At 42.4% G+C, this 16,488-nt stretch overlaps 4 protein-coding genes across 6 annotated transcripts; all 4 read right to left on the bottom strand.

The window, feature by feature from the left end:
- Window positions 1-2,520, bottom strand: LOC108609659 (uncharacterized). Of its 3 annotated transcripts, none has more exons than XM_089463827.1 (2): window positions 2,274-2,520; window positions 1-2,224 (listed from the first exon to the last, which is right to left on the bottom strand). In XM_089463827.1, the coding sequence occupies exon 2, from the start codon at window positions 2,201-2,203 to the stop codon at window positions 494-496; it is 1,710 nt and encodes a 569-aa protein (XP_089319953.1). In that variant the 5' UTR covers window positions 2,204-2,224; window positions 2,274-2,520; the 3' UTR covers window positions 1-493. The 3 variants fall into 3 exon arrangements, with proteins under 3 accessions (XP_089319953.1, XP_089319954.1, XP_017856871.2); XM_089463828.1 differs by having other exon boundaries at window positions 1-2,215; XM_018001382.2 differs by having other exon boundaries at window positions 2,278-2,520.
- A 613-nt stretch (window positions 2,521-3,133) lies between these two features.
- Window positions 3,134-4,251, bottom strand: LOC108609658 (uncharacterized). The gene has a single exon (XM_018001381.2). The coding sequence runs from the start codon at window positions 3,986-3,988 to the stop codon at window positions 3,290-3,292; it is 699 nt and encodes a 232-aa protein (XP_017856870.1). The 5' UTR covers window positions 3,989-4,251; the 3' UTR covers window positions 3,134-3,289.
- A 154-nt stretch (window positions 4,252-4,405) lies between these two features.
- On the bottom strand, window positions 4,406-5,728 carry LOC149269668 (uncharacterized). Its single transcript, XM_089463829.1, has 2 exons — window positions 5,564-5,728; window positions 4,406-5,508 (listed from the first exon to the last, which is right to left on the bottom strand). Exon 2 carries the CDS (start codon window positions 5,501-5,503, stop codon window positions 4,553-4,555), a length of 951 nt encoding a protein of 316 aa, XP_089319955.1. The 5' UTR covers window positions 5,504-5,508; window positions 5,564-5,728; the 3' UTR covers window positions 4,406-4,552.
- A 5,358-nt stretch (window positions 5,729-11,086) lies between these two features.
- On the bottom strand, window positions 11,087-15,582 carry LOC108611981 (uncharacterized). Its single transcript, XM_018004846.2, has 7 exons — window positions 14,078-15,582; window positions 13,341-13,786; window positions 12,561-12,892; window positions 11,902-12,505; window positions 11,567-11,839; window positions 11,317-11,466; window positions 11,087-11,255 (listed from the first exon to the last, which is right to left on the bottom strand). The coding sequence occupies exons 1-7, from the start codon at window positions 15,405-15,407 to the stop codon at window positions 11,154-11,156; spliced, it is 3,237 nt and encodes a 1,078-aa protein (XP_017860335.1). The 5' UTR covers window positions 15,408-15,582; the 3' UTR covers window positions 11,087-11,153.
- Window positions 15,583-16,488: the final 906 nt, after the last annotated feature.

Below are 16,488 nucleotides of genomic sequence, written 5' to 3'. Positions count from 1 at the left end.
TTTAGCTTGCATTTTGCTTGAAATATTTATTTTCTTTGGTTTTCCTAAACATAGTTTTCCATCGATTAAATCTTACTAGCGACAGCAGATTTAATTTTGTCAGAGATATTCGAAATATTGATAGAAGGAAGGCATGAACTCGTGTAGCTATATCCATTATATAATTGCCTGGATAGCTTATTTGCTGCGAAGCTTAACAAAAAGTTTGAATATTTTTTTGAACGGTTTTTCGTGCGCAAATTGAACAAATGTTTTCGCATATTTTATGGTCCGGCGCACTGTGCAAACTGCACGATTCGCAGCCGACCGCAGAATTTTGCGCATTTAAATGAATGATACGAAATGTCAGCGAAATGCTCAACCGCAAATCGCAAAAAAAAATTGTTGTGTTGTTTTTTGATATTTGTTTCAGTCTTCAATTATATATATATAATTTTTTGTGGGTCCTTTAGAGAGGATTATGGTTGGGGCAGAAATGGTATGGTGGGTCGACCTAGGAAAGCACTGCATCCTTGAACCAGAGGGACATGCGATCATCGCGAAAGCGCTTGAGTGGCTCATTCAGAGTGTACATGCGCACCAGAGAGTGAAAGCGATTGTGCTTGAACTCATTGCCGGCTCTGAGGCGATCGCTGAGCAGCGCCGCCTTTTCGCCCAGCTCCTTTGAAGTTGTCATCGACATCTGCAGCTCTTTCTTCACGTAGTCGGCCACCTGTTTTATCGAAGCTTTGCTTCCGTCGAAGTGTATTGGATTGTCGGTCTCATCTTTCCCCTTGGACTTTACGGAAATATTATCCCCGTCGCGATCGATGGCCTTCGACTTGCCCGAAACACGGGAAACATTATCCGCTTCGTGATCTTTAGACTTGGACTTGACCGAAGCACGCGATATGTTATCCTCATTGTTCACCTTTGCCTTGGATATGGCAGAAATACGAGATATATTATCTTCATTGTGCTCCTTAGCCTTGGATCTGGCAGAAGCACGCGATATATTATCTGCATTGGGATCATTTACTTTGGATCTAACCGAAACACGCGATATATTATCTGCATTGGGATCATTGACCTTGGATCTAACCGAAGCACGGGATATATTATCTGCATTGGGATCATTTACTTTGGATCTAACCGAAGCACGCGATATATTATCTGCATTGGGATCATTTACTTTGGATCTAACCGAAGCACGGGATATATTATCTGCATTGGGATCATTTGCCTTGGATCTAACCGAAGCACGCGATATATTATCTGCATCACGATCAGGCGCCTTGGACCTAACGGAAGTATGAGATATGTTATCTGCATTAGCTCTTGACTTGGCTGACACGCGCGATATATTATCCTCATCGTAGTTCTTGGCGCGTCTCACGGAAACACGTGATATAATATCTCCATCCCGATCAGCCGCCTTGGACCTCACCGAAGCACGCGATATATTATCTGCTTGATGTTCACTGGCTCGAGATCTCGTCGAAACACGAGAGATGTTGTCCGCCCTTGACCTGCCCGAGGCGAAGGAGTCACTCTCAGCTCTAAAGCTGCTTTGAACGGATCTGTCGTCCTGATGCTGGCCCCCGGCACCCGATCGATGGTATCCTTGAGAGGCATTGTCTGCCCCGTTGCTTCGCCTCGATGTATTAAAATTGGGCTTGGCCGTCAGTGTGATGTTCGATTCGGTGCGTTTGCGGTCGTGCGAGGACACGCTCTCATTATCCTCATGCTGGCCAGGCCGCGACTTGGCTCTACTCTTCCTCGATGGGGCTACTGATGGCTCGACAGCGAGCACGGACACGCTGCTGACTCGCGAGGCCGCATCGCCTTTGCGGACGGGCATTATAACGGTCATCGAGTTGCCGCCACGCCCCTTCTCTGACAGGTCCGGCCTGGACTGGCGGCCGGCGTTAATGCGTCCGTCGTCAGTAGCGAAATGTTTGGCCGCCGCCATCTCCTCATTGATGGCCTTCGATATGGAGACTTCGCCCCTCTGCGATTTGGCTGCCTTAACATCGCCTGGCCTAACGAGCGAGTCCTGCGAGACAGATCTGTTGGTATGCTGCTTCGGTGGCGGCCAGGTCGCATACACTGGCTCCGGATATGTGGTGCTCCTGGGCATCTTATACTCATAGCGCTGGCCCTGGCTCTCGGGCGGCCCCACGCTGAACGGATTGAAGAGTATGCCCTCGTCATCCACAAACATCTTGGCTACGTGCTTAATAAACTGCTCTAGATTTGTTAAGTGTTTTCGCTTTTGTTTGATACAGGCTTACCTACAGTCTAGTTTTTCAAATATTTTGTTGAGAAGGCTTGTGCGGATCTCCTTCTATGTGTTTCGAATACCAAAAATGATCAATTCCGTATTATCTATGCTTTAGCGCATTTTATTTTTCTGAGGCAAGACAAAATGTCTACACAATTGTAAATTTTTCATGGAACTAAATGAAAGGAGTTTCAAATCAATTCGAATAAAACATGTTCTAGATATACGGAACTGTTTCAGTAGTCTGAGCTGCATACTTCAAATGTTGGCAATGCTTGTATAGGGAATATACCCTGTAAAATATTCATATAATTCTGTGCATTGTTTCACGGCTGCTGCTCTGGCTATTCTGATTTCTTGTCGTGTATTACACTTCAAAAAATGCCATTCAATTATTTGTATAATAATTATTAAAGAAAATTTATAGAGCAGGAGTTGTGACTGACATAAATTTTTATTTTATTTTTATTTATTTTTTTGCGAATCGTAGAGATGAGAATGCAAGACAGTATAAAAAATCCTTTTTTATTTTAAAGCCTCTGCAAATTAGAGAAATACATAATCAATCTGAATCCCTAATGGCATTTAAAAAAATATATATAAATAAAATTAAAAAAAAAAAAAGAAATATATAAATAAAAATAAATAGAAATACAAACAAAATAAAAAACATCTTATCAAAATTAATTTCCAAAAACAACTTATCAAGCTCTCTGCCCCTCAAGGTAATTAGTCAAGGTCTCGACTATACTTGCTAATAATAATTATCAAACCAATAAACCGATGGTCCATGTCTAATTTTCAACTGGCTAGGAAATGTCTGAGTCTACAACTTCCACAAATTCACAATAAATAGAACAGTACACGACGTTGTCTATTATTAGTTTATTGTGGTTAAAATCTGGAGTAAATCATTCAGCGTTTGCTCTTTGGCACTTTGGAATGCAGAATTTGTGTATGTATATGTGTATAGCATATATCCTATTAAAAACTTGCAGACACACGACTCGGTGCTTGTTGTTGTGTTCAGTCGTAATTCGCTTTCAGGCGCTTGGTCAGCTCAGCCGCCTTGTCGAAGAGAGTCTTTGATATCCTTAAGGTTTCCCTCAGATCCCTTCGCAGCGACTCGGCCACTTTCTTCAGCGATGGCGTTACCCTGTTGAGTGTGTGCGATGTCCTCGACTCGCGGGACTCCTTAACCTTTAGCGTTGATCGAGATCGGCCATTAGATGTCAGCTCAGGCTGGAAACTCGATCGGCTCTCCTGAGACCGCTGCGAAGCACTCACATAGCTCGCATGGCCTCCGGCATGCTCACGCCTACTGGTGCGTGAGGACGAATGCTTGGGCTCACTTCTGGGCTGGTCGATCGATCGGGTGTTCGATCGGACCGATGCACGTGAACTCTTCGGCTTGCCTCCTATGTGATAGTGTGATCCCTCAGGTATTTGCCTTTTGGAAGCGCTCATCTCCTTGTTGATCGCCTGGGAAACCGCGACTTTGCCCAGCTTCGATTCGGTTTTGTGGAGAACGTCGGCGCTCGACTTGGTCATGGTGGCCTGCGATACCGATCTGTTGGTGTGCTCCTTCGGCTTCGGCCAGGTGGCGTGCACAGGTGGCGGAAAGGATGGGGTGTCGGGGGCCGTGTAGTTATACGACGCTTTGGTGTCGATTGGACCAATATTGAAGGGATCGAATGGTTCATAGTCCTCGTCCATTAGAAACATTTTGGCTAGCTTCAAAATAATTTCCTTTTGCTTTGGATAAAATTCTACGAAATTAATCGACTTTCGCACATTTACAATGAATCCAGGACAAAATGCTGGAGGCACAAGCCCGTTTTCTGCGTGTTGTCTAGCCAAAATTTAATTTATTTCGTGTTTATATTTTAGTGCATTTTTATCGACCCGGATTTCGATAAACTCGTTTACACTACTATTCCACTGAAAATTTAAAATAAACTGAATAGAAAGTCGAAAATGAGAGACCACTATGAAAGTGGAAACGACAAATCTCTCATGGCATGCTGAGCAGAATTATCGAAGGAATTATACTCGATATAAGGCAGATTTTTTACTGCCATCAAATAACAAAAGAAATACCTCTCCGTCTATCAAAACAAAGTTAAATAAATATTATTTCAATTTAAGTTTTTCTATTATTTAGAATTTTTATTTTTATTGGCAAGTCAAGGATATAGACTTGCACAAGATTTTCATAGATATATCATATATGGGTACAGCTCAGATCAGTCAGTTAGGCATTCGTCAGAGTAGAGTGCCTCATTGAGACTATGTAATGTTGCTGTAGGCCTCGAGGCGATTGCATAGCTTCGTCGCCTTCAGGATTAGCGACTCAGCTGTCTTTATGGACTGAGCCAGCTCCTTCCTGATAGAAGCAAGGACAACCTTTAGCACGGGTTGGGCGTTGCCACTGTCTGATGCGGCGCCTTTCACATAGAGATTCATTTGAGCAGGAAACTGGCGGATAATTTTGCGCGCCTTGCGATGATTCCTTATGGAGACTTGGCTTCTAGTGGCCGACCTTAAAATGTGGCACGAGACGACCGACTCTGCCGTCCTTATCGACTCCTCTAGCTGCTTCCTAATCGAAACGACGACTGCTTTCAGCATATCCGATCGTCTCGGAGCTCTGCGCGAGCGTCGATGGGTTCCTAGAGAGCCTGAGTGACCTGAAGGCTTAACCTCTAAGTTCGATTCACTCTGCTCGAGGACAGGGGAATTGGTTTCCGCATGAATGTCTGTTGCAGACCCTATTGTGTGATAGGAGGACTCCTCCTTCAACGTCGATTCTATGAGCTCGAGATCAGGGGAGTTCGGGTGATCTCTTGTAGTCCTTGATGCGTGGCCCGAAGGCTTTTCCTCTACATTCGATTCTGGGTGCTCGAGCTGAGGAGCATTCACTTCATGATGATGAACCCCCTGGCTTTTTGCCGTGGACACTGATGGGTGACCTGAAGTCTCCTCATTCGAGCTCATTTTCGATTGCCGGCCGCCCTCTGCAGCTTGACTCGACTTCAATTCGACTAACTTCGCATAGAGGTCATTATGCTGATCCCTCAAAATCTCCCTAGTTCTCAACGATGTGGCCGAAGCCCTGGGCGCACCTAGCCTGCCGCTTGCCGATGCCCGTCGCCTGAGCATCGTACTCCTTTTGCGTGAACTCATTTCCGAGGTAGCACGAATATTAAACGAATTGAAGAGTACCTTGTTATCAATCATATTAACTTTATTAAAACTCGAAGTTAGTCTATGGCAAATACTAGCACGTTGTGCACTCACAGCTTAATCCAGGGAAACAGTTACACTCACGATTTATCTCCGAAAAGTATTGCCAAAATAATATCTAAACAACTAAATTTTGATTGAATTTCATAGCCCTGGATTTTTACTGTGTTCAGTGCCAAAGTCAAAAACGAACTGAATTCAATTGCCCTCAAAATGTTCCATTCCAAAGTTGAGCTGTGAGTATTAACGTCTTTTACATGGAATGCTATGTCATGAAACAGCTTCACTTATTGGTATAATATGAATACGGAATGATAATGGCTGCCAGTGTAAGCTCTTTGGCATTAGGCAAGACAAAAATACAATTTAATTCATTAGACTAAACGGCTTCTGCTTTCGTCAGCCGACTCCTCCTTGGGTCTATTTTAATTAAAGAAGCCAAAACACCGACATTTGAGCCGCACATATTGTAATCAATGTTGTCAAGTCTTCGAATGTACGTGCTGATAAGGCAGTTGCCAGACAAAAGGCAGCCACTGTCTCTGGCTGGCAGGAGCCTCTTGACAATTTGCTTGCTGGATGCGACAAATTAATGAGTGCATGTGCGAATGTATGTGTGTGTGTGTGTGTGTAACTCTTTTGTTGTTTCATCTCTGTCAAGTATTTGTCAAGTTTCTATATACATGTATATGTATATGTAATAGGCATTGCCATTAACTTCGTCACATTGTTTTGAAAGATATTCAGAGCAAGCGAATGCCAGTTGAAAAATATTCACTAAGCTATTGCCACATGCAGGCTTTTATTTTATTTAGATGCTAAATCAGTTGGTGTAATTATAAATTCGGCATTAACTTCGAAAACTTGAAATAATGGCTAAATACCAGAGACCTAATCCAACGAATTCATTTCAGCAGGCATCGGGCGACTGCATTGGCACCGGTATCTACGGCAATGGACTGGTCTTTGATAACCAAAGATATCCTTTCCAGGTGGATAGGATGTCAATGCAACCGCCAACAGTTAGCGTCTCACAGTACAAGTCCCAGCCGGACTTGCCCCGGCACACCATCTCCAGGGCAGCAATACGGCGAGAACGGCGGATGCCACAGCCTCGAACAGCTCAGGCGCCACAAGCCATGTCCCGCTTCCCGTCCCAGTCCCAGTCCCCGTATGTGCACCAGAAACGGCAGCAGCAGCAGCAGACGCCAATGCGACAGGAGCAGCAGCAGCAGCGGCAGCACCAACAGGAACAGCAACAGGAACAACAAGAGCAACAGCAGCAACAGCAACAGCAACTGCCAACACTGCAGCAACAACAGCTACAGCTGCAGCAACAGCTTCTTCAGTTCCAGCAGCAGCAGCAGCGACAGCAGCAGCTACAGCAGCAGCTACAACAGCAACAGCAACAACAGCAAATGTACGGCAGCTGGTGCAGCAATTCACAAGCCTTTCCCAACAATCCATTGTCGCAAGTCTATAATTACGGAGCGAATCCTCTCAGCTCAAGTTTTTGGCCTGGCTACACTATGATCACATCCCCAGATTCGAGTATACCTTTCGCCTTCGGCTTAGGTCCCACAGATGTTAATGAAATCAGTAATACCATTCTTTAAGTTAAATATATTTATGCGGTGCTTTCGGTCTATTTAACTAAGTGAGTTTTACTGCAACGTTTTCTCTGCATAGAGTTGAGTAAACTTCTTTCTCTTTCATTAAATTTCCAAGATTGACCATAATTCAAATCATCTATACATCTATGCATACCATTGCCGCAAGCCTCGACAGAATTTCGTGTAACCCTTACGTACCGCTTACACATCATCCTCTCAGCAGGATTCGGGCGTGCGATGGCTGAGCGAGTGTCATTTAGTGGTGAATTTCCGTCTTAGTTGCCAACGAATGCCATACGTGACATTTTTCGAATTCTGTTTTTAGCATTCCTTAATCGAGCCACACACATGTATACACCTATATATATATATATATATATATATTGATGTGTCTGTGTATAGAAATGGAAATGGCATATCCGAATACGGACAGCCGTTAGACAGCCACCTTCTAGTGGTTTTTGCTGTGGCCACGTGTGCCAGTGTCTGTCTCTGACGTTTTCTCATCTATAGATTTTTCTAATTATTTTCCCACTGCGCAGTTATTTTTAATATTCGTTGAGCATTTTGCAAATAATTGAAAGACTTTTACTTTTCATTTCGTCTTTGAAGTCGAAGTAAAAACAAATTCAATAAACCAGGAAATCCCATCCTTAATTGAATTCAATTATTCTTATTGTTAACTCTGAGCAGCAGAGAAATTTAAAGTCCAATTAATTTCAAATTAAAGTCCAATCAACCATAATTTAAACTAATCAATACATACACATGCAAAAGGAATTAAAAATAGAAAATAATTAATTATAAATAGAAATAATTTTGCAAACAAATATATTTAAATTTGAGGTAATTAAAGTACTTCATTTTAGAATTTAAAATATTTATTTTTTTGCAATGCATTTATTTAGATATAAAATTGTAAAAATATTTAGATACACAAAAACATATTTAATTATTAACTAATTGCGTGTGAATAACTGAAAAAAGCCAAATATATTTAAAGTATAAATTAAATGAAAATTTGGGAAATCCTTTCGGTTCCGCCAAATGTTTTGCACTTGCACACAGAAATCAATAAAAACTTTGGCCCCAACTCATTTACATAAATAAACCAAGCTGAGCATAGCAGATTATCTAATAATTAATAGCATACGCCCGATGTCTTCGGCTTATTCAGCTTCTTGTGTCACAGCAATGTCTAATGCTGTCAAGTGCTCCACTTAAAAGGACTCGAAGCGAAAGTTGAAAGAGCGGCTCAAACGCTGCTGCGGCGCACAGACGACGCAACTTTGTCTAATGATGATCCCTAAAGTCAACTTGCTAAAGTAACAAGAGCTCACAAACGCACGCACACAAGCACACATAAGCACACACACACAGAGATAAGCTTATAGACACGGCTACTGCGCTGCTCATAAGCACACAATGGTATTAACGCCATAATTCGTAAGTTGCAATATAACACATTCACACACACAAACATGTACACGCACACACACACACATGCGCACCGCAAAAGGATTAAGTTATATTAAAGTTGTGAACGTTGCATTTTAACTAAGTTTTGCACGCTGTGGCCCTGTGGCTGAGCCAGTGGCTGCTTTTGTGCCTTTGACACTTTGGCTTATGGTGAATGCGAAATGGCGTCAATAAGTGCGTTGCAGCCAAGTTCCAAGTTGAAGCAGCCAAAGAGTATGCCATGCAAATTTAATGCCAATAATAATAAGAATAATAATAATAATAGTAGGAATAATAGTAATAGTAATAATAATAACTCGGCACATATTTACCCGACAGACTCAAGTCCGAAATATGACAACAATTCCCACCGTGGCATGGAATTTCACCCGAAGCTCTGGCAGTGCCGCAGCCACAGCTTTCGGCTCCTGCCGCACTTTCATTCGCCTGCTTTTACTTTGTGGCATAATAAATTTATAAAATTTATACAGTATTCTTAAAAGGTAGAAAGAGTATAAAGCAGAGCAGCTCATATATCGCAAGCCTTTGAAATCTTGTTGCCTGCATTTTTTGTTTAGTTTACTGCATATTGGATTAGGGTAAACGATTTTTAGTTATTTATTTATTTTGATTTTTGATTCTGGATATAAATAATATTGACTAGAGTTGTTTGGTCACTTCACAAATTTTAGCTTCTTCTGTTAATTATTGATATATTTCTTTAGATTTAAGAAAAATTATAATAGAAGAGTCGTAGACAGTGTAGAATAAAAGAGATATAAGACTATTTAGTATATTATTAAATCTTTTATATGTAGTCTGCCTTATATCTTATATTCTCGCAATTTTTTTTTTTTTTTTTTTTTTTTTTTTTTATTTATTTTTTTTTTTTTAATAATCTGTCTGCATACATATGTTATATAGTCTATAGTTTATAGTCTATAGTTTATAGTCCTATATCATCTCCTATATATCTCTTGTATTTCTTAAACTATTCCTTCTCATATGAATATCTCTCTTCCCATATATACATCATATCTCTCATCTTACTTTTTTTTTGCTACTTCGTCTTTCATATATTTCTTCTCATATTTCTTCTCTGCTATCTTGCTTATATCTGTCCTATATATGTTTTATAGCTCTCCTCAAACATTTCTTCTCATATTGCTCATCTTAAATAACTCGTTAACATCTCTCCTCAAATACGTCTTCCTATATTTCTACTTCCCTCGTCTGTATCTCTCCTTTTTCTACCAGAGCACAGAGTGTTTGCTCTTCGTCTATCATCAGCGAATTTTTCTTTTATATACAGGTTCTCTGCTGCAACCGCCGATGACCCGTGTTGGTGCATTCTGCGTGAAGTTACAGGTCAAGTATTCATTTTTATACCTGTCCTCTTTATTTTCTTTTATTTCTCCCTCTCTCTCTCGCTCTCTCTCTCTTTCTCTCTGTCTCTCTCTCTCTCTCTCTGCTGTCTCCCTCGGACGTTATATATTTTAACGTGTGCGCATTTTTATGGGCAAACTTTGCTGAAAGTTTTTTAAATTTACAAAGCAAGAAAAACAAAAAACAAAAGGCGAACGGTCAAATATGAAAAGAGCTGCACGAAAAATGAATTCAAATAAATTGCATTTCTTCTGCTGTTAGTTTTGCGTATGGCTCACTCGGTTTATAGGCACTTGGTCAAGAATTGAACGACTGCATTTAATTACTCTCGCGCCGCTGAACATTGCTTTTAATTGTTTTGCCTTTTGCATTTCACATTTCACAGTTCGCATTTGGCTTGTAATTTGCATTTTGAGCACTTTCGCTTGGAGCACAGCTGAAATTAGCAGCAGCTCTTGAGGATTATTGCACTCGGCTGGCTCTGCAGCTGAGGCTGCCATAAACATTTTGGCGATTTCATCTTTAAGAATCCATATAATACTTAAGATGCCCTCTTTCAAGTGTGAAGCGTGCTTTTTAACCATTTAGCGACGCATGCCATGTCTAATAAAACTTGTGTGTATGTGTGTGAGAGCCATAAACGACTCAAATACACACTCACATAAATGCGGTCTTCAGCAGGGCTGTGCTTAACCCAGCAGAGTCGACTTGTTGAAGTGTTTACTGTTTGAGATCCCGCCGTGTTGCCATCCAAATACATAAAGCACTTCCCCCAAATAAACTTTCCATTGCAAATAGCTAAACTGAGAGCAAACTCATCAAGCTTTATCTAGCTACTGAGCATAAACCAAATGCAAAGCCCGCCTCTGCCGTGTTCTCCTTTAAATATTGTTTTATGTCTTTTGACGTAAATTTAATAAAAAGGGTTATGCTGCGGCACGCTTGAGGCATCAAATGAAGAGTCTATTCAGCTCTGAAATGTGCAAAAGAACTGTATATATATAATATATAATTCTGTTGCAGACTATTGCTTAAATTTTCTGATCATGTTGCTCCAATTAAAGTAAAAATAATAACTCTGAATGATTTTGCATTCTACCTAATCAAAGAGTCTTGGATGTACGCAATGAGGAATGTCTTTAATATATTTTCCAACTAATATATACATATATTCACAGAGATTATTTCTAAGTTGGTTGATTATCGTCATCCACCAGCAAATTAACGTCGGAATACTTGATTTTATCGAGTTCAGTGTAGACTCGCTTGCACATGGTTATTTCGGGATACTGTGAGAAACTCAATTTGATATCATTTATAGTATATAAGTAGATAGTTTATATGCCATACCATTTTGGCCACTTTCCAGCAGTTTAGAGCCGTCTTATTGCGACCCAGTCGCAAGTTAATCGTCGCCAAAAATCCCCACGAATCGGGAATGTAGATGTCAACCTCTGTGCTGCGCGCTAGAAAGACAATGGCATCCTCAAGGCGATTCAACTGCAAGGTATTCAATATTATAATAATAATGTAATATAATATAATAATAACAATATAATATATATAATATATAATACTGATATAGCAACACTTCTCTCACATAATACAGAGTCAATCCCATGCCATAGTTGGCCATGAAGTTCTTTTCCGTCTTGGCAGTGGGCACGCACAGCTCGTAGGCCTGGAGGGCGAGGTCAAAGTCCTCACACTCGAAGCTCAGGCGGGCCAGCCGCAGATAGCTCAGGTAGAACATGGCCAAGGTAGACGTGTCCTCCTTATCGATCGTGAGCAGCTCTTTAAAGCACTCGATGGCGTTCAGGTAGCGTTGGCGTGAGTACTCCACGTTGCCATTGATGTGCGCTTGATAATATTTCTGTTGGCCAACACTGAAGAAACTCTGGCAGCAATGTCTCAAGGGGCACATCCAATACTCACCATCATCAGGCCGCGTTCGCTGTTGTCTGTGGGCAGCTGGCGCACTTGGAACAGCTCGTCGATTTGACCCTGCAGCATCATCAGCGTGGTGGTCACCAAATAGGTTTCGATGGGCGGAAACTCCGCTGCGATCTGGCTGTAAACGGTCTCGGCGAACGCGTAGGCGCCCAAATTGGCGAACGTCTTGAAAACCTCATAGAACTTGATGACATGCACACTCTTGTCCGTCAGATCGAATTTCAGGGGCATGAATGTCTCGTAGAGCGGCCGTGGCGTCAAGGGCATTGACCTGCTGGGCACGTAATACAGGCTTTCGTATCGCCAGCGCGTATACTCCATGCCCGGCAAATAGTTCTTCTCCTTGTAATAGCAGTGGAGCAGTATCCAAGCCTCGCAGTCCAAGTTGTTGGCGGTGGCAAAGGCGCAGAGATTGGCAAGCATGTTGCTGTAGGCCTGGCGCGGTTTCTTTAGCTCTGCGGCTTCCGTCTCCGCCTCCAGCTCCAGCTCCAGCTCCAAATCTGGCGGCATCTCCTCCATTTCCCTCTCCTGCTCCAGCTCCGTCTTCATCTCAATTTGATAGTCGATGTAGAGCTTCAGCAAGTTGCTGCAAAGAGAAAAGTTATTTGCGTGGACCACTGTGCGAGTCTTCGAATACCCACACAAAGTATTCACCATCCCAACTGTACTCCATCTGGTTAAGCAAGTAGGCCGTGGCGTGCTTAAAGTTGAGAGTCTGCACGGAGTTGAGGAACACATAAAAGTTAAACATCATTTTGCAGGTGCAGGCCGACTTCAGCTCGGCGAATAGCTGCTTGGCCAGCACACAGTCGCCGACCATGCACAGGTTGTGATGCTCGTCCAAGAGGCGACGCATGCGCTGAAGATCGCGATCCTTGTTGAGCACACAGTTGCCCAGAGCCTCCCAGCCACAGTCGTTCAGGATTCGAACAATGCGTTCCATGAGATCTTTGTGCATGTGCGTCAACATTTCCTAGATGGACAGAGCGAAGGGATTACAGTGGTGAGCAACAAAGGGAGGGAGAGAAGGAGAAGAGGGAGAAAAAGAAGGAGAATGAGAAGGGAAGAAGGGAAGAGACAGGCAGATAGAAAGATGGTGGGCTTACTCTATAGTCATCATTGCAATAGAGTTACAATACAATATACAATAGATTTACACTAGACGTTTAAATAGCTAGATAGATAGATAAAGAAAGAGAGAGAGAGAGAGAGGGATAGACAGGTAAAGTGTAGGAGAGATAGGACTTATTTACTATGTTCATTATAATAGTAATAGAAAGAAAGGGTGATAGAAAGAAATGGGTTGAAATGATAGAGATAGATATAGATAGAGCAGAAAGATAGAGAGCAGGTTTACTTCATCGAAGCTCCATGCTCAATTATGAAAAAGTGAGATAGACAGAGAGCGTTCGATTACTTACCCGAAACTCTATGTTCGTCTTGGTAGGCATGCGCACATTGAAGTCGTTGCCGCAGATGTTGATGAGTAGATTGCTCAGATTGCCCAGGGTGCAGCAGAAGTAGTTGCGTCGCTCGTCCACGCTCGTCAGATCGTTCTTGATGATGTAGCTGATTACGTCTTTGATGAGCTCGTCGAAGCGTCGATAGAGCTCCTTCAAGACATCTCGACTGTTCGTCTCCACGAACGGATTAATTGTGAAGCAGCGACGCAACTGACCCGCCTTCAGTTTGCTCTCATTATAGGTATCCAGCGCCGCATCGCGCATGCTCAGCGTTTGGAAGAAGCACAGCTTCACAATGGCAAACATGGGCAGGGCAGGAGCCCCCACACTAGTCATTCGGAATGTCTTTCTGGTGCTACGCCTTTCCGCCGAATTGAGCACAAAGGCGAACCGGCAGGCGTTCACTGAGGATGGATGGAAAAAAAATAAATAAATAAATAAATACAAAAAAAAAATATAAAATTTTTTTAAATTAAATAACTAAGTTGTATATGGAATATAGATAATAAATGAGAATACACAAGTTTATAGGAATATATATTGCAATTTTCAGTCTCTAGCTATGGATAGGCAGATGAGCAGTGCATCAAACCAATATACTCCTTTCACTTCGTAAATGAGTATTAAATACAATATAATACTTTTGCACAGGTGGCATCAAGTGCATCTGGTATATCAAACATTTGATTACATACCATCTGGATATCCAAAGACGCTTAGATTTATGGCGCCCTCATACAAGACCTTGGCTGGATCTGTATCGTAGAGCTGGAGCAGCAGCTCGTAGTCATTGTTCACGACGGCCGCCTCGAGAATGTCCTGCATCTCTCCGGTGAGGACATAGCGATGCATCGAGTTACTGACCAGCGCACTGTCCACGAAGGGATTGATCTTCTCCAGCTGGAAGTCGACGCCTTGAGTTTTGAGCAGGCGCTGCAGAATGCGCTGAACGGGAACGCGCAGACTCGTTTCCACTTGGACACTGACCAGGCCGGGCTCCCCTTTCTTCAAGAGGTCGCGCTTAATGCTCTCCCACACAACGACGGTGCACTGATCGCTGATGATCTGGGAGTTGAAGCTGAAGAAGTCGCATAGCGGCAGCACCTCGACGGGCTCCTCGTCCCCGACTCTCACGGAGCGTAAGGAGATGCTCATGCCCAGGTCGGCGGCTCGAGAGTGCAGCTCCTCGGGCGCATTGTAGACGGACTCGAGCGTAATGAAGAACACATTGGAGAAGTGGATGTGCTTCAGTATCGGCAGTATGGAGTACATGTGCCAGTTGCTGGTGGTGGTTATCTTCTGGGTCGTTTCCGTCTGGAGGTTCCTGTGGTATTCCGGGTAGAGCATGATCTGCACATTGTGAATGAAGCGTTTGCGCTGGAACAGCTGCAGCAGATCGCAGTGGCCGCGCGACACGAACTCAAGGGATTCCTCAACATATTCGCCTTCATCGTCCTCTTCCTCCACATCGGCCTCGGCCTCGCCGTGGACTTTGTCCTCGCCCTCGGCCTCAGTGTCAACGGTGTCATTCACAATGGCTGTGACCGAGTCCCCGCCAGCTGCATCGCTTGGCTTCTTATCCGACTTGAAGAGCCACGCCGAGGCGTCGCCTCGCACCGTATTCACAGTGATCAATTCGTCCTTGCGATGGCGCGGGATGCGCTGGTACAGCGTGACCACCAGCGGATTATCACTGAACGTATTCATGTCCTCCAGATTGTCCTGCATGATGCCCATCGCAAAGGCCGGCCTGCCCAGCGCGAATTCGCTCTCGTAGATGATTGTCTCCTGGGTGTAATGATCGCACATCTTCTGCAGCGTGTTCTTCGCATGGTGCAGATGCAGCTCCAAGGGATACGAGACCACCGGCATGTTCACTATTTCCTTCAGCTGCAGGTAGAGGAAGACCCGTTGCGGGAAGGCCTTCGCCTCCATACGTGCTGCCACTATCGAGCGCTTGCTCCCGAGCTGCGAGCGCTTCGACTTGCGCTTTGGCTGCGCTTTACCCGATTTGCGAGACTCCATCTGTTGGCCTTGATGAAATTATTACATGGAGTGATTCCAGTTCTCTCAATCTATTGATAGCCAGGTCCTACAAGTGTGAGCTCATTTTCTGTGTGTACTGTGTAACAAAATTTTTTCAGCTTCAGCCAGAAACACTTTTTATATAGTCAGGTCTATAAATCTGCAGCAGATGCCCACATTTTTCTTATACCTTGCGATCTGCGTAATGAAAATTAAATATTTAAACATAACCACACCTACTCGGTCTTGGTCTTTATATATATATATATAGAATGTGTTTAGGCATTATATAAGGTCGGCTCGTACTCTCTCGCTTACACGTCGAGCACGCACTTGTCAAAAATGTAACCACAAAACAGCAACATCAACAGCACGTACAGCGACAACAACAACAACAACAAGAACAACAAGACGGCGACAATGCATTTTGGCCAAGGCCAAACCAACAGCAGCATCAGCAACACCACCGGCAACAACAGCAGCAACAACAGCAACCTAGACACGTACTTGAACCTTTTTGTCCAACACTCAACTCTCGACAGGTGTTTGTAGTTGTAGTTCTCATCATTACCATACGCAAGGTATTCCAGCTATATGAAACTTGTTGTGACAGCATCAGAATTAGCTAACATGAAAGCTAATATAATATAACTGTATATAATATATGAGTTGCACAATAGAAATATTCTCCTCTACAAATAAATAAGAGAGAAAATAACTTTAGTTGTATATAGTATTTGTGTTGTACACTAGAAATATCATCTCTTAAATACATATTCCAATTATATTATAGTTTGCATCTTTTTAGTTTTATCCGCTTTGCTAAATGTATAAAATGTATACATATTTAATTTAAATATCTAATGTATATTGTACTACTTTACCATTCAAAAATTAATCTTAAAAATATTTTTATATTTAATTAATTTTTGTTAATTAAATTCATAGTTAGCTATTAATAATCTGCATGTAGTTCACTTTCAATTTGAAATTATTTAATTAATTGGAATATAAACAATTATAAAATTTAAATATATATTTAATGTATATTAAGTTATTTTACAACTCGGAAATTAATTCA

Source organism: Drosophila arizonae, chromosome 3 (assembly GCF_054131065.1).
Source record: "Drosophila arizonae isolate 15081-1271.41 chromosome 3, UAZ_ARI_1.0, whole genome shotgun sequence".
NCBI lineage: Eukaryota > Metazoa > Arthropoda > Insecta > Diptera > Drosophilidae > Drosophila > Drosophila arizonae.
Note: the sequence above shows the minus strand (reverse complement) of the source record. Positions and strands in the feature narration are given on the sequence as shown.